At 37.1% G+C, this 17,270-nt stretch overlaps 3 protein-coding genes across 3 annotated transcripts in view; 1 reads left to right on the forward strand and 2 right to left on the reverse strand.

Annotated features, from left to right (window-relative positions):
* LOC113228306 (probable isocitrate dehydrogenase [NAD] subunit alpha, mitochondrial) overlaps positions 1-1,639 on the reverse strand; it is a 39,380-nt gene extending 37,741 nt beyond the window's left edge. The window contains exons 1-3 of the mRNA XM_026461566.1: positions 1,537-1,639; positions 913-1,080; positions 150-328 (exon numbers count right to left, since the gene is read on the reverse strand). Of these exons, the coding sequence (XP_026317351.1) occupies positions 150-328; positions 913-1,080; positions 1,537-1,563 (374 nt within the window). The 5' untranslated portion in view covers positions 1,564-1,639. The remainder of the gene's footprint in view (positions 1-149; positions 329-912; positions 1,081-1,536) is intronic.
* Positions 1,640-3,397: 1,758 nt separating this feature from the next.
* Positions 3,398-6,364, forward strand: LOC113228321 (vacuolar protein sorting-associated protein 33B). Its single transcript, XM_026461582.1, has 2 exons — positions 3,398-3,698; positions 4,446-6,364. Exons 1-2 carry the CDS (start codon positions 3,541-3,543, stop codon positions 6,241-6,243), a joined length of 1,956 nt encoding a protein of 651 aa, XP_026317367.1. The 5' UTR covers positions 3,398-3,540; the 3' UTR covers positions 6,244-6,364.
* A 1,526-nt stretch (positions 6,365-7,890) lies between these two features.
* On the reverse strand, positions 7,891-16,764 carry LOC113228322 (phosphatidylinositol 3-kinase catalytic subunit type 3). The gene is made up of 9 exons (XM_026461583.1): positions 16,601-16,764; positions 15,514-15,620; positions 14,896-15,003; positions 13,408-13,549; positions 12,418-12,614; positions 10,581-11,213; positions 10,010-10,223; positions 8,326-8,433; positions 7,891-8,197 (listed from the first exon to the last, which is right to left on the reverse strand). Exons 1-9 carry the CDS (start codon positions 16,747-16,749, stop codon positions 8,074-8,076), a joined length of 1,782 nt encoding a protein of 593 aa, XP_026317368.1. The 5' UTR covers positions 16,750-16,764; the 3' UTR covers positions 7,891-8,073.
* Positions 16,765-17,270: the final 506 nt, after the last annotated feature.

Below are 17,270 nucleotides of genomic sequence, written 5' to 3' on the forward strand. Positions count from 1 at the left end.
CGCACGCACGCACGCACGCACGCACGCACGCACGCACGCACGCGTTGCGTGCGTTGATTTGCATATATATTTATGAATGCTTTTCATATAGATCTCTTTAATGTTTTTAATTCATAATAATATAATAATTTAGTAAATAAAGAACTTACCCATCCAAACTCTTGCAAGGCCTGACATTGGCGTATAGATCAAACTCTTTTCTTAATGCCAGATTGAGAGATCGGTAACCCTTGCCAACGGGGGTCATGAGTGGGCCCTTTAAGCCTATCTTGTTGGCATTTACTGAGTCAATGACCTTTTGAGGGATACCCATTTTGCCATCTGGTCCCTAGAAATCGTACTAAATTTTATTTCAGTTTAAATACAATTTTGCTTTGAATTATTTACAGAATCAGTTTGGACTGTATGAAAGGGTACTACGAAAACTGGAAAAAAAGTTGATCGAATTTTTGAAAGTCCTGTAGCCTTGGTAAATGAAAAATTTTCAGCTTAATTTTCTTGAAAACAATCGCCCGAGAAAAAAATAATAGGAACAAAAAGTGTTTATTTATATGTAATGTATCTGAAACAAACACTAAAAACAATTTAAAACAAAATTTTAAAAAATCTTTTAAATCTCCATAGTTCCCCCTTTCCTACCATTTCATTCAGAAATGTCAAGTTGTTTTATTTACAGATAAGAGCCTCCCAATTAGCATATCCTTTCACCATATTGGCAAAATAGTGTATGCCACAATGAACTATTTTGGTCATTCTTTACTTTGATTAATTTTAAGCAAATTAGATTCAAAATGGAAAAGTATTATATCTTATGGACCTTTTCACAATTACCAAAGCTAATAAGTACAAGTGTCAATAAAATAATATAAATTCAATCTGCATAAATATAACATGAGAAATGTGAGGACTTACCCTAACAGGGTTGACATCCACCTCATCCCACTCAATAGGAACCTTGGCGGCTTCATAAATCTTCTGCACGGCGACGGTGATTTCGGGCCCGATACCGTGGCCTGGGATCAGCGTGACCTTGCGCACTCCAGTGCTGTATCGTGCAGCGCCCGCTTTTGCGCTCGGGACCTGCAACGTATCCCTGGCTGTACATTTTTTTACATTCGCCTTATTATTAAAAAAAATTTCGTACCACTAGAATATAGGAGCTATCTCCTATGCCTACTTGGCTATATTTCATAGATAATAATAAAATAATAAAGAAAAATCCCGATCTAACCTCGAATTATACATAACTAAACAAATTCAATGAAAAACATAAGTTCACCTCGTTTCTGACCCCTCGTGCTGCTGGCAGAGCATCTCCCCCGCCGGGCTCCAACCATTTCAGCAAAGCTCCTACTACCCTACTCTCACGAAAAGGCTTCAAAAGCACTTTTATGTAATTCCTCGACATAACTATAGTACGTCTATTTTTGGATGCAAAGAATTATAAAATTAGGTGGCCTCAGTAAAGAAAACCTTACCTACAACATGCAGTAAGTAATAGGAATTTATTATGTAACACTCGTATTATAAACTTACAATTTTCCTGATAATTCTTGAAGCCATTTCACAAAAATCCTATACGACGACGAACGACAACTCCGCGGTGAAGGGGCGGAGGGATCGGAACTTGCGGGTTGCCTACGAGCAATACTACGACGCATGACCGGAAATAGAAAATCAAGGTCTTTTGTGTCCTTAAAAATGATGTTAACTAAACAAATCAACGACTGTAACAAATTTTGGATATTAAATCACAGTACACAGAAAAACTTTGGTCTTTCTACGGATTTCATGTAATATTTTCAGAATTTTTGTAAGTTAAGGTAAACATTTTATTTGAAAGCAACACTAGCACAGGAATGTCAAAATTAAAGTTCCGATGAGGTTTGTAATAGAAGAAGTTAAAGGACTGGAAGTGTAAATTGTGTATCCGACCATTGTTAATGTCAAATTGGTAGTGCTTTTTTTGCTTGCAAATGTTTTATGTTATGCAGTATGCGAGAATTTCAAAAGGATTCGTTCATAATCATCATAGACGTAGTAATCATAATCAAATCATAATCGTTGGTTCTATGCAATTTTTATGAAATAAACACACTCAGGAATTTTGACTCGTTTCTATTTTGAAAATATAACATTTGTTTGCTAATTGTTTGTTTGCCTTGTGTTTGCTATCTTGGCTGATTAAAGCTGATACTGTGATTCGCTCTGGGCCTTTTGGAGGGAAAAGTGTCGTTTTTATTTTTACCTTCAATTATTTTGTGAAATCTAGTTTAAAGTGGAGTAGGATAGTGCTGTTGTGCTTTAATCGAAGAATAAAACGCGAAATTATACGAATCTCGAAATAGAATACCCGTATCGGCCCGTTTAAAGGAATCCTGAATGGCGACCATATTTAAAGAAACATAATTAAACGAAGACGTGGCTCAAAGGACTTGTATCCAAGCCAAAATTATTAATAAAAAAGAAAAAAGCTGATACTCATTCAATAAAGAGAGCCCTGTCGTGAGTATTTAATTTATGCCAACTGATTTTGAAGCACCATCTGTTTTTTATCACTGACAACTTCGTGCATATATACCCATGAATATGCATACCTATAGATAGATTGCTACTAGTACCTAATACTTGCAAATGCAACTATCTAAATATATGTACTTTCTTTGCAGTTTTGTTCTAACTTAATTATGTAAAGGACAAAATGTCACTTATGAATTTGTAAGACATTAGTCTGCCAATTACAGCATTAGTGAATTAGAACAAAACATTAGATGATAAAGGCCACAATAAAAGACAAATTTATTTAATTACTTCTTATTTTTACAATGTTTGTACTTATTATAATATACTGCAGCATTATTTTTAATTTCTTCGTCCCCTACGTAAGTTATTTTCCCAGACAAAATCCGATTAACAGTTCTACACCAGCTGTACAAAAAGACACAGCACAAGGAAAAACATTCCACACAAATAGCACAAGAAAATTTCACAAACCGGCAAAATACACGCGCGTACGCAAGACGCGGTAGCCATTTTGTGACATTGAGCTTCGAACTAATCAAAATTGCCCACCAGATATAAAATAAAAATGATTTTTCATTTATGGCGAGCTTTTTTAATATAATTTTCAGTCGCAAACGTAATGGTAAATTTTCTAAAGTTTTTTAACAATTTATGTACGTACATAGTGTATGGAAAAAATCACAGTTATTACCTAGGCAAAATAACTGAAACAGTAATGGTATAGAAAGCCTGGCAATCCCAAAAATAGTACCGGTGATAATTAAAAGATGTCACTACTTTCTTTACAAATTGTCAGCTCCAAGGCTCTGTCCCCCCTGTACTCATTCTTGTATTAGTAGTTTGTGATACTGATGTATTGATACAAACACAATTTTTGTAGACTTTTTATTAAATACAATAAAATTTAGTAATAAAACAAAGCCACATTATTACGTGCAAAATATGATTGCTTTTCAATATTCTACGTCCCTGTAACGTATATTATTAGAGGACAGTGTATAAAGAAACGATATCAACATGGATCACCCACTTTCCTTGAAGCTGGTTTCAATGAGCCTCATATCTCAGTGTAAATTGGAGGATATTCTCTTACAATGTGGTGATAAAAAGGACTTAATTATAGATCCGATGATGATTAAGCCGTTGGAGAGGATTTGTGGTGTCAGTTGGCTCAGGTGTGTGAAAATTTTAATTAACTTATTTTTCACATTACACAATTTTTAATAGCAATATCTCTCGCTAAGAATAATAATAACCCAAACACACTCAATATAGCCCTGCACTAGGGAAACCCTGTGTCGCGGGTGCCATGGACACACAGGTAGACAACTACAAGTTACACCCAAACTCGCGAGAAAAATAAATGTAGGCCATACAAATATTTCTCCTAGCCCGGGAATCGAACCTGGGACCTTTGCATGGTGGTAACTGATTGGCCATGGAGACAATTTGAATGAAAGAATACATTGTGATTAAACCTGTATAAGTTGAAGAAGGTTCATAACCCATGCAAGGGTCAGTGTGGCAGACTATTGACAGAACTCTCTCCATGGAGGATACCTATGCTCGACAGGGCACGAAAAATGGGTTATGTAGGCCTAGTAATATTAGTGCCTGTGAATTGTTCTATTTGGGTCACTCTGGTGGAGGGAGTCTCCTGATTGTGGTAGGTAAGACCTTGTAATACTGTAACTTCTAGTGATATACCTGAGAAAATCTTGCTTAAAGTAGCCAAAGGGAAGATGTGATGGAAAAGCATACTAGATTTCTTGACCTGACCAGGGTACAAATATTAAAAAAAATTTATAATGTAACATGCATTACAAACATGTAACATTGATATAAAAAGGCTTTAAACTTATTATTATAATGATTACCTATCTATGAGATTATATTTAAGGTAAGAATTAATTTGATTTCAGACAAAAAGGAATTGACAAAATATACAAAATGGATCCTCAACTTGGTGCAACAGCAAATACTAACAGAGTATATTTCATCCCAGCCTGTATTCAAAAATACAAGTGCGTGTTAGATCAGATTTCTTCACTACTTAGTCAAAACACCTCTCTGGCAGACTTGAAATGTTTTCACATTATTATCATACCAAAAGTACTTGGTTGTTACGACTCAATGCTAGAAAATAGAGGTCTTTATGATATAGTCAAATTGCATTCATTTTCATGGGAACTGATGGCTTTGGATGAACAACTATTAAGTCTTGAACTACCCTTTATATTCAAACAATTCTTTGTTGAACATAATCAGTCATTACTATCAAGCATATCTATGTCCCTGTGGAGTTTATTTCATGTTACTGGAAAGCCAAAAGCCGTATTTTCATTAGGAAAGCTCTCGGCTAGTATTCTTGATGTGCTGGAGATTTATAACGAAACTTACGCAAGAGATTTTGTTAATAGCAACAGTTCTGAAGAGATTGGCGCATTGATTGTAATAGACCGTAATCAAGATTACGCCTCGAGTTTATTAACGCCCGCAACTTACAGTGGCTTATTAAGTGAAATATTCAACATCAACTGTGGACATTTGGATCTAAATGTAAAAGAGACAAAATTGAAAAAGGGTAAATTAAACTTTAACTTTGAAGAAGAAGCTACAGCAAGTAAAAATGTTGTTATGACTCTGGACAGTTCAACAGACACTTTATATGGAGAAATTAAACACAGGCATTTCTCCGAAGTACTCAGCGTACTGAGTTCAAAAGCAAAGCTTTTAAAGAATGAAGATATTAAAGCTCTAGGTATTCAGGAAATAAAAAATTTTGTTGCTACAAAATTACAGCAAGTAACCATGTTCAAACAGAATCTAGTCAATCATGTATTAGCATGTGAAACTATTATATCGGAAATGAGCAACAAGTTTGAAAACTTAAAACTGACTGAGACTGAGATGCTGAACAACAGAAACAAGAAGTCTAATTACCAATTTGTAGATGAAAATTTTGGTACAGATATTCATATTTATAACAGCTTACGGCTCATGTGTTTACTAAGTTTAACTCAAGGACTGTCATACGATGAATACAATTCTTTAGTGAACAAATACTTATTGGCATTTGGATACAAATTCCTATATGTCTTTCATAATTTAGTGAATGCAGGATTATTAGTTCAGCCGTCAAGTCCGAAATTATCTTTGAACATTTCAAACTTAGGTAGTTTAAGTGACAGATTACCAAAATGGCAGAACGAATTTCAGAGTACAGCAGGTAAACTAAAGCAGTTACCATCACAACCTGATAAAGTTGGTAATTTGTCACCTAGTTACGTGTTTAATGGAGGATATGTACCACTTGTTGCTGTTATTTGCAATGTCTTGGTGACAGCAGAGTCTCTAAACGAAGTTATGACAAAATTGTCCGCTTTGACAGAATTGAAAATTGGCGGAAAGTTCCTTGAGAAGATGAAAGATGGAATAGAAACACTGAACGAAAAACTGTCGAATTTAAAACTAGAGAGCAACGACTTAGAATTTGGATGTAAAGATGCCAAAAGTTTGTCAAAGTTGTTGAAAAATGATCCTAATTTTGGAAACCTGTTTCCGTTAAAACCGAAATCTGTGTTAGTGTATGTGGTTGGCGGAGTCACATATGCAGAGATCGCGGCTTGTGACGTCATTCAGACGAGTACAAGCAGCAAGATTTATATTGCCAGTGATTTTGTTGCCAGTGGAAGTGAGTTAATGATGGCAAGCACTTGAAAATGGAGGCATCTTTAGTAAGTCAAGAATGCGCGAACATTTTGGACATTTGTTAAAAACATTGATGTTAAAAAAATATTATGCGAAATGTATTTAATTTTGTAAGTAAAACTTGTAAAATACTCTCATGTATAATGCAAGAATTTATCTGTATTTTGTAATATTCTTTGCTCATAAATTTTATACTATACTATGTTTTTATAATTATTTCCTTAATGACGCCCACTAGGCTTGGCCCAGTGTCAGATTTGATGAATGCAGTCATTTAATATTGATCAAGAACGCCAACGTTAAGGCAGCAGCAAGGTATTTATTTTAGGAAGAACCTCTTCGACGAACTGCTATTATGAAGATCATACGCGAGTTGTAAAAAAAACAATCATGAATAAACAATAAACTAAAGCATAATATTAGAGTGTATAAAATCACACAAAATGTTAATAAAGGGACAAAAACAGAAAGAAGGAATTTAAGATTAATAGGACAGGGAACATCCAATATATGTATATTAAAATATATAAAAAGTGTCCGCACTTGTAAGGCGCTAAAATCGTATACAGAGCGCCAAACTCCGCTTTAGTCTTCATTTGTTCGACTGACAGCTCGATACTGCGATGACATTACAATTTAAATTTCGAATAGGTTGACTTGGGACATTTTTTCGTGGTTTTTGTATTAGACCCGTCGTCCATTTATTTGTAAGTCAATGTTTACATACAAAGAATTTTAACTGCCAAAAAAAGAAAAGTACGTAATAATTAATAAATTGGTGTTGATAGTCACGTTGTGAATTCGGAACTATAGTGTCAACTGTTTCGCCAAGGAGCATATAGATGGTGCTGTTGTAGTTTTACGAAATAAACATCGCGTATTTTTATTTGACGAAAACTTATTTACTATGTGCTATTAAATTAAAAATAAACAAAATGTTGAGATATATGTAAATAAATAAGTTCAACTTAACTTTTAATCATTACAAATCAATATTAAGACAATTCAACTGAAAATAACATTGTTTCCAATGCATCCGTGTAACTATGATTGCTATTTACTTAATTTGACATAAGAGCAATATTACTTTAATGTTAAAGTCACGTCATAGTACGAACCGAGTGAATGAATAGTTACAAAGCTGCCAATAAAACATCATAGTTTTAACTTTACAATAAGCTTATTTTAAGCGCGTTATGGTACGAAAAGTCAATGTAAGGTTAAAGTAATATTGTTTTAAGAGGTTGTGGTAGGCCCCCTGACTTGAGCATTGAGTAGAGTTCTGGAATACGACTCTAAGGGTAAGGGCCGTCATAGTCTTGTAGTTGTCAAGCTTTATCAAAAATGAAGTAAAATTTTGCAGAATAAATGTTTTAATGATTAATAATTGCATTATCGCGTTCTTTCTTATTTTGATAATTAACCTATAGGCGTCAAAATTGATTCGTGAAGTACACGATCCTATTCTTCCAAGATGACATCTATTTTTATTACACAGTTTTTTACGAAAAATGGCAACCCTGCAAAAGTCATTTCCTCCATCTTGAACTAAACGTAGCACTTACTTAATTTTAAAATAAAAGAAATAAAACATTTAAATACAAAAACATATCTTTATTTTTCAATATCTACAATATCACAGCACATAGTATTATAATTCATTTAAGATACAAGACGTTTTTTATCTGAGTTATTTTTTCTATAAATTATATTTTACCAAAATGAATTTAAATTCAATTTTATTCAAGAAAAGCTGGGACACAATTGAGCATGAACAAGGATTATTCTAAAATGTCTTGAGTAGCATTTCTCCTGTTAAGAACACATGCCGTTAGAAGTCTATTTTCGCCAGTATTGCGCGAATTTGTGGAATTGCTCAACCAGAACAGCCATCACGGCTGTGACCGACATGTCCAGCAAGTTTTGTAGGTAGAGCACTGCTTCTTCATCGCCAAGGTCCAGTCTGAAATTTAATTTGAACATTCATTCGTGTTTAAAGATCTTTTACAAGTTTACAGTGACACTTGACGGGGTGGAAACAATTTCGTTCGTCATACATGCTAATGCTTGTATGTTCGACACTGACGTTACCTGAGTTTGTCCTGTACTTTTTTGACGGCCTTGTCCGGTTCCAGCGCGATGTCAGGGACGGATGCGTCCACCATCAGGGAGAATAAGTTCAGCATCAGATTTGCGTGTCTGTAAGGAAGAACATTAAATAATAATGTCAATATTTAGGTTGTTATTCCGTATATAGTTTCTGGTCTGATTTCTTTGCTTAAACGAACTTCTGAGGTCACCTATTATTAGTTCTTGACAAGACTGGTGCGTCTATCAAACTTACTTTGATAATATACTAGTATAGTCGAGCCAAGATAGCATCCTCTTTTTGACAGCTATGACCGGTGATAGAACGTAACTTAATAATAATAATAACACAATAAAAAATAAAACAAATAATCATAATTTATCTCCACTGTGAACACTAACAACATGTTTATTACAGTTAAATATATAGTATGACATTCATCAACACGTCTGCTCAGCGCCGCGCGAGCGCCGACTGACTGGCGGCCCGCGGGCGCGCGAAGTATTTACGTGAGAGCGAGAGACATAGTCTGTCTCTCTCTCTCCAACTTACGTTTGGGGTGTACGTTATATTTTATAAATTTTGTATAAAGGTAGGGGCTGATTTCGAAATAAATGTTAATTGCGAGCTAGACATCGAGCGTTTCACTTCTCCAATTAACAACCCTCCGAGCATCCGCTACAATAGTATTTAACTACAATAACACATAATTTAATATCTACGTTTATTAATTAAATTGAGTCACTATACGCACTTAAATCTAATACTTAACACTGAAACAACAAATGGCTGCGTGATTTTAAATTAGCAAGTGTGTATAGTGGCGCAAAAGAAGACAAGGATACGACTCAGCAATATGACAGACGCTGATTTTCAGTCGTTCCTGTTTCAGCGTCGGCTGACACCTAAGGAAATGGTACATGCTCTGTGTATCCTCTGCTTTATGCCACACTACACATTTACAATACACGTGTGATACATGTATACATACAAAGCTACAAGTACATATAATTAAGTTAGAAGACAAGAATTAGGAACATCCGGCATCAGAGCAATACGATATTATTTATGATACGTTATATTATATAAAGGGTTATGTTCTATGGTATTTTTTTTCTTAAACTTAGTGATGTCCCGCAAGCAACAGTATAGTACTATTATGTGATTAAAGAAATTATGTAGTATGGTAGAAATATCCCCAGAAATTAAGTAAAAGTGTTGCCATTAACAAAAATTCTTATGATAAAAACGTGAATAAATGCACAATATAAACTCAATTATTGCAGACACCGTTCATAAGATTACTTACTTGTGTCATTTACTATTAAATGTTAATTTTGCCGAAAAATATATTAACAAATTATTTAAGTAGGTAACCAGAAAAATTTCAAAACATGTATATATATTATGTAAAATACAAATTTGATTAGGTAACACTGCATGTTGCATTCACTGCATATTGCATATTAGCCTTGTATACGTCTTGTTGTTTCTATTCCTTGTGATCTCACGCGGATATGAATATTACTAAATTACTATACTATATAAATAACTAGTACCGTATTAGTATCAATGATACTAATTAACGTGAATGTGTTACGACTCTAAAACTATCTGTCAAAAAGAGGATATCATCTAGGCTCGACTATAGTAAACATGACGGTGGCGTAATAATCAAAATCTCACCTTCTCAAATGCAAGAAAGCAGTATAACACTGCTTCCTGAACTCGTGATAGTACTCCGAATGGATTCCGCCCATGGCCTCGACCATTTCTTTGCTGAGCTTCATCGGAGGGGGCAGGGGTTTGGGGTCTCGGCCCAGTATGTAGCCGAAGTCGATGTGGAACAGGGCGCCGGCTTTCGTTAGCAGAAGGTTGTCCAGATGGCGGTCACCCACGCCTGGGAAATCAATAGCGCGTCAGTACCGTGTACCAACTGTAGTGGCACATACTGTTAAAAAAATATATATTATATCAAATCACGGGACGAACAAGTCGTGCGCCTGATGGTAAGCCACACGCCTGTCCATAACAGTTGCAGTGCCAAAGTTGACAAGTCCCACATGCCAGTAATTTCACCAGCACCCTTACCCTTCGAAACCGAAACGCAGTAATGAGCATATTAATGCTTGGCGGCAAAAATAGGTAAGATGGCAGTAATTCCCTGGACGAACTCTTTGACAAGAATCTCCACTGCTACAAAGACAAGATGGATAATTTTTACCCTTCTACAATGTCTGGTGTATTATAAACTTACCCAACAAATAAGTAATAACACAATAACCAGCACAGCTCCTAATATACGTATCCATAGTCTCAGGTTTGATTCCGTACGGCGCGCCTTCACACGGGTTGTACTTCCTGAAGAAGTTCTGTATACTCCCTTCAGTCGCCAACGCCTCGGCGACGGTTACAGACTCTATAAACTGCAAGAAACCGTGTCTCGAACTCGTCGCTAGCACCTTGTAAGGTGTCAACTTTAAGTCCAAATTTTCTCTACGCAGTAACTTGTCCATTAACGTTATTATTTGTAAGATCAGTTGATCTTGTCTTAAATCATCCCCGTGTTTGAATATTGCTTCGTATTCAACCCCTTCGGTGGTCAAAAAGGTCAGTTTTGATGGCATTAACGCGGATTTGAAAAGGCTGGCCTTTTTGGCTACAATGCCTTTGATGGTCACGTTTGGGTCGAGAGGGAATGGCATCGGTTCAAAGTTGGAGAAGTTGAACTTGAACGCGTCAGGGTCGGCCAGTAGTTGTTGCAGCCGTTCAGCTTTTTTGTTTCGGTTGCCGCTTTCTCTTGCAACCGTTTTGACCAGTTTTACTAGTTTGTCTATGAATACTTGTTGGCGAGCGAGGAAGGAGCTTGTGCGTTGATGGTCGGCGTTGCCTGCAAGTCAATGAAAACGTGAAACATGAAACAAGATTCACCGATTACGAAAGCCATGAAATAAATATTAGACTCATAAGTTGCTCTGAAACCAAAGAAAGCGTTATTTATGGGAATCTTAGACCCGACGGGTATCGAAACTGGAACCTCAGAAATGGCGACATGAAAACCGGTGCGCAAGCAATTTGACCACGGAGGTCATCAGAATTTGTTTGTTGGCAATGATATCGACTCATCCGTAGAACAAAGATCTATATGCAAGACTACTTGTTCTCCGGACGTTATACATTTCCTTCTTCTTCGCTGTGGATGTCAGATCGACGGTTGTTCGATTTTATATTTCCGAAACGAAATAAGAATATATGAATTCTCAAAACGCCTTTACATAAGCCTTAATTTTAATAACGAAATTATTATCATAAAGTACTTATTCTCTTTTCGCTATATAATCACATCAGACTCTGTTCTTCGGATGAGTCGATATAGGCACTTGGACAATGGCGTTCTAAAGGCCAGCGCAAACTTATGAACGTCAGGACATTAAACTTTTGATTATTTATTCATGAGTTAAATATTTTTAAATATAAATATATCACTCGTATCTAATTCTCCATAAACAGTATTTAATAATATAATTTATGAGATAATTATTACATTTTGTACCTAATAAGTAAAAACAAATAACTGACAATGAATTTAAATAAGTTTAGTATCGGTTTTTCTCGTCACTAGTCGTGACGTCACGTCAGCCCAACGACTGGCGCTTAGACCTTCGAAATGAGCTGGTTCAAATGATTGAATCTACATAGAAAAACAACAATATACAGGGCAATAAAAAAATCACTGCCCTTTTTTTTTCCTGTGCATGAGATTCAGTGTTGGAACACATAAACTCGCGCGCTGATTCCGCCCACTGCCCCATATCGTCGTTGTTGTAAGAGAAAATGACCTTACGACAAAATGTCTCTTAAGACATTTCAATTTTCCACTGTCGATATAAGGGTAATAATTTCGTCGATGTATCGAATTTTGAAATGTCGTAAGCGACATTTTTTTGTAGTAAGGAACATTATCCATTACGACAAAATATTCCTTACAACATTTCAAATGTCCACCATCGAATGTGAACAAAAGTTGTTATTGTCTATTGGTTCAATCGCGTGTTGATATGTGTGGTTACTCCTTTATGTGGGACAGCACTCACCCTTGACGAGATGGTGATTGAAGGTCTTCATGACGGCCAGATACATGTTCCTGGCAGCGGCATCCTGCCCCTCGGCGTCCTCGCACTCGATGAGCAAGTACCAGTGCAGGTAGTTGGCCAACACGCAGTTGCTACAGGCGCGTGCGATCAGGAAGGTAGCCAGGTTCAGGCGGGCCGAAGGAGGCTCGGACTGATCTCTGCCAGGGCGGAAAAGGGATCGTTCAGGTTAACGTCTACTATATTGTGTTGGCTAAAAACTTGCAATTTTTGTAAGTCTTGCATTGGGCAACTTTTTTGGGCAGGCAATTAGGCCCATACCTGTTAATTACAGTCATTGACTTACAATTATATGGACGTCGGGTCCGCGCTAAAAAGTGTCCGAACTTATAGGGCGTTAAAATCGTATACAGAGCGCCATTCACGCTTTAGTCTTCGTTTGTTCGACTGACAGCGAAGCAAGCAAAATTAGACAGCACTGCGATGACATTATAATTTAAATTCAACGTTTTAGCTTTTTCATATTCCTTTACATGTCACTACGTTTAAATAGGTGGACTTGGGACATTTTTTTCGTGGTTTTTGTATTAGACCCGTCGTCCATTTATTTGTAAGTCAATGATTACAGTAGTATGAATTGCAAATGTGAGCAATACTGTTATTTTGCTGCAACTGTTATGAGTAGGCGCGTTTTTCTTTTTTTTATAATATCAAGCGACGGGACGCCTGTCCATAACAGTTGCAGTGCCACTCAGAGCGTTAAATCGTAAAGATCTTAGGGGCACTGCCACTGCACCCGTGACCTTAAGACATAAGTTGACAAGTGTCGGTAATTTCACCAGCACTCTGACCCTTCAAAACCGGAACACAGTAATGCTGACATTACTGCTTGACAGCAGAAGTAGGTAAGGTGGCAGTATTTCCCTGGACGTACCCTGCTGCTGCTACCAAGGTGTCGCTTAGAAAAAAAAACGACTAGTCATGGAAACTCACCCAAAAGCGCTGCCATTGTCTATGACACTGTTGCTGGCGTCGTGGCTGGAAGACTGTGCGTCGTCGGCTACTGCGGTGGACTCGTCCACTTGGTCGGAGCGACGGCTCGTGTTCGACGCCGACATGTCGCTTGCTGTTAGCACTGCACAACACAGACACCGAAGAAGTGAGAGAACGGTTCATCTATTGGAGACCAAGTGGCGGAATGTGCCTGTGACTTTGTGAATGTTTACCGTGAAAGCAAATTATATGATACAACTTGTACATCGAATAATTATAACTTTTTTATAAAAAAATAAACAGACCTCAAAAATTTGCTTACCGGTTTTTTAAATAGATATGTATGTATTTAAATTTTTATTGAATTGATATTAAATTATTTTTATGTGAAATTACTTCACTAGTTTATTATAATTATTAATACAAAGATCGAACACTCAGAAAAAAATCCTTCGATCCGGTCGGATTCGAAACGACGTCTTCTTGCATACCGTGCCAGATGCTATACCAACTAAGCCACGGAACGAACCAACGGACCCAACGAATTTTTCTACGTGCTTGCGTCGTGTCTTTGTATTTGGTTTTTCAACGACTTTTTAGTCGTAGCGCCATCTATGAGAAATCTATGAAAGATTTATCACCCAGTTAGTACCTTTACAGCTACTAGTCCTGGCGAGAGATGTCGCTATTCCCTGTATTTTAAATTTTTATTGCATTGATATTAAATTATTTTTATGTGAATTTACTTCACTAGTTTATTATAATTATTAATACAAAGATCGAACACTCAGAAAAAATTCCTTCTATCCGGCCGGATTCGAACCGACGTCTTCTAGCATACCGTGCTAGACGCTATATCAACTAAGCCACGGAACGAACCAGCGAACCTCATGAATTCTTCTATGTGCTTGCGTCGTATCTTTATTTGGTTTTTCAACGACTATTTAGGCGTAGCGCCATCTATAATAATAATAATAATAACGCACACACTCAACATAGCCCCGCACTAGGGAAACCCTGTGTCGCGGGTGCCATGGACACACACATAGACAACCACAAATTACACCCAAACTCACGAGAGAAATAAATGTAGGCCATACAAATATTTCTCCCGGCCTGGGAATCGAACCCGGGGACCTCTGCGTGGCAGTCCGGTATGGTAACCGTTCGGCCACGGAGGCAGTTGCATTGATGCAGTCTATGACGACTGCATCAATGCAACTGCCTATAAATCACAAGTTTCACAAACGCGCGTTTGTGTTGCCACTAAAAGTCTTCTTCCGTCTTTTATTATTTCCTCTCATTATTTGAGAAAAGCACTACATATACCTCGACGGGAACAGATTTACTTACGTTTTTATTAACATGTGAAGTTCCCAAGCCGTATTGGGTTTTTGTGGTTAATTAAGACCCAAACCCTAAGAGTAGATTCCAGTAGTGGGACAAACAATGAATTGATAATGATGGTAAATCGGTGAACTAAAATACCTGAAGTCGAGAGCAGACTGGCCTGACTGCCGCGACGTCCGCTTTGTATCAGCTTGCCTTCGGAGTCGGAGTAGACCGGTACATCCTTGCCGCAAATACGGGCGTACTCTGGAACAACCACATGGCTTTAAAAAAGGGAACAGTGGCAACAATACGAAGAACGTAGGCAGAATTTTTATCAACAGATATTAAGATAAGGTTGAACTTTAGCATCCCTACTAATTTTTAATAAAACTATATCGACTCATCCGAAGAACAGAGTCCGATGTGATTATACAGCGAAAAGAGAATAAATACGTTTCTAGAATAATTTCGTTACTCAACTAAGGCCTATGTAAAGATGTTTTGAGAATTTATATGTCTTATTTCGTTTCGGAAATATAAAATCGAACAACGATCGATCTGACATCCACAGCGAAGAAGAACGAACGAAATGTACTATGTCCTGAGAACAAGTAGTCTTGCACATAGGTCTTTGTTCTACGGATGAAGTCGATATGACAGATGTTACGTCTCCGTCCGGATTTAGTTACAAACATTATAATGCCAAACTTTCCGCGCGATAAAATGGAAGCAAAAGTATGACAAGGAAAAAAAAAGAAAAAATAAATAATTTACCTTCGTGAATTTCGTTGAAGTTCTCGTACTTCAAAGCTTGAACTAGCTGCAATAGATACAGGAGCAAATCTTCATCCGGCGCTTGCTTCAAACGGGAAATGGCGTATCTAAAAGGTACATACAAGCCGTGTAAACTTTTTATCGGATAATATTAAGCAAAGAAATAATACAAATTTTACAAAAAAAAAACCGAACTCAAAAGTTCGTTGCATTACATCTATTTGCCAAGTTTTATTGCAATCCCTAGTGAGGCCAGCGGGCTCTGGACAGGGACTCCGGGGCCTGCATTGCACGGACTCACTCGTCAGGGTACGAGGACAACCGACCCGCCCTTCCGTTGGCGCGTGAGCCCTGGCGCAAGCTAGGGCGGCCCCAGAGTCCCCACATAACCCCTGAGTCTCCCTGGGCCATAGAGATTTCTCCCCGTCAAAAAAAAAATTTTATTGCAATCCGGTTACAGGAAGTGCGTGAAGCCGGATTCATCCCCTAGTTTGCCACTTTTAGATGTGGAATATTTCCTTCAAATTTAAATGGGACCAATACCGAAGTACCATCTTTCCAATAAAAAAAGAATTATCGAAATCGGTTCACGAATACTGGCGTAATCGCGTAGCATATATAAAATAAACAGTCGAATTGAAAATCACTTCCTTTTTTGAAGTCGGTTAAAAAACAGTTGATAATCTGATCGAAATGACAACTTTACTGTTACTCATAGTAAGGACTCCATTTTTTAAATATTCGTGTGAAAGTCAAACATTTTAAATTGCACCATTCGAATTCACAACGAGTGGTTTCTGAGTGCAGTAGCTTTTAGGAATTCATTTCCAAAGAAAGTTAATAAATAAATAAAAAATACCAGCTTTAATACTTGCATACTAAACTGTCTACCAGAATAATTCGAGATACGACTTTATTTGGGCTAGCAACTCTACCCACCACTAGACCAGTTAACCAGGAACGTGGTTTAAACATTTGCTGTTTAGGCGAGATCTGAGCTCAGTGTATGTGTTAGAACGTATCTGACTACCCCATGGAGAGATAGTCGTGATGTATGGTTGAATGGAAGTTAGTCGAATTAACGTACTTTCTGACAGCTGGATGTGTGAACTTGGGTGTAAGAAGCTCGAGCGCGTCTTCTACATCCATTGGCGCCCACTGCTTCATCATCGACAGCGCCTGACGTACTTCGCCTGCGGACAGTAACAAAACTCCTTCATTACAATGTACACACATGTGCGTTATATACGCAGATCTTGCAATGAGCTTTTTTTCACCTTGAAGCGTGCATTATAATCGAAAGAAATGTTACAGGAGTTCAGAAATCAAATGCAGATTAGGAGTTGTGTAGCGGTAAAATCTGAATTCAACAATAGAATAATTATTGCTCATTCGTTTTCACTGTGTCTTATTTTCAAAGGAATTACATCTATTTGCCAAGTTTTATTGAAATCGGTTAACGGAAAGTGGGTGACATTCAATAAACCGGATTCATCCCCTAATTTGTCACCCTTAGAGGTGGAATATTTGCTTCAAATTTGAATGGAACCACTACGAAGGTAACATACAAAAAAAAAACTTTATATTCCTCTTCTTTGAATTTCACTTCAAAGAAGAGGAGTATCAAGTAGACAACCAAATCAATGCTTCCTCTAAATTAAACTACAGTTGCCATTGTATAGTTATTAAAATTGTTATAATGACACGATCAATTCGACCCCTCCTACGTAAAGTATCGTATGTTGAAATTAACAAGT

Source organism: Hyposmocoma kahamanoa, unplaced genomic scaffold, assembly GCF_003589595.1.
Source record: "Hyposmocoma kahamanoa isolate Upper Pololo Valley unplaced genomic scaffold, ASM358959v1 226, whole genome shotgun sequence".
NCBI classification, from domain to species: domain Eukaryota; kingdom Metazoa; phylum Arthropoda; class Insecta; order Lepidoptera; family Cosmopterigidae; genus Hyposmocoma; species Hyposmocoma kahamanoa.

Excerpts from the sequence above, each read along its gene's own strand:
- LOC113228321 (XM_026461582.1), top strand. The coding sequence starts at position 3,541 with ATGGATCACCCACTTTCCTTGAAGCTGGTTTCAATGAGCCTCATATCT. Across the intron at positions 3,699-4,445 it reads TGTGGTGTCAGTTGGCTCAG|ACAAAAAGGAATTGACAAAA; the intron begins GTGTGTGAAAAT and ends ATTTGATTTCAG.
- LOC113228322 (XM_026461583.1), bottom strand. The coding sequence starts at position 16,749 with ATGTGTGTACATTGTAATGAAGGAGTTTTGTTACTGTCCGCAGGCGAA. Across the intron at positions 13,550-14,895 it reads CAGTCTGCTCTCGACTTCAG|TGCTAACAGCAAGCGACATG; the intron begins GTATTTTAGTTC and ends TGTGTTGTGCAG. Across the intron at positions 8,434-10,009 it reads GCTTTCTTGCATTTGAGAAG|ACACGCAAATCTGATGCTGA; the intron begins GTGAGATTTTGA and ends TCTTCCTTACAG.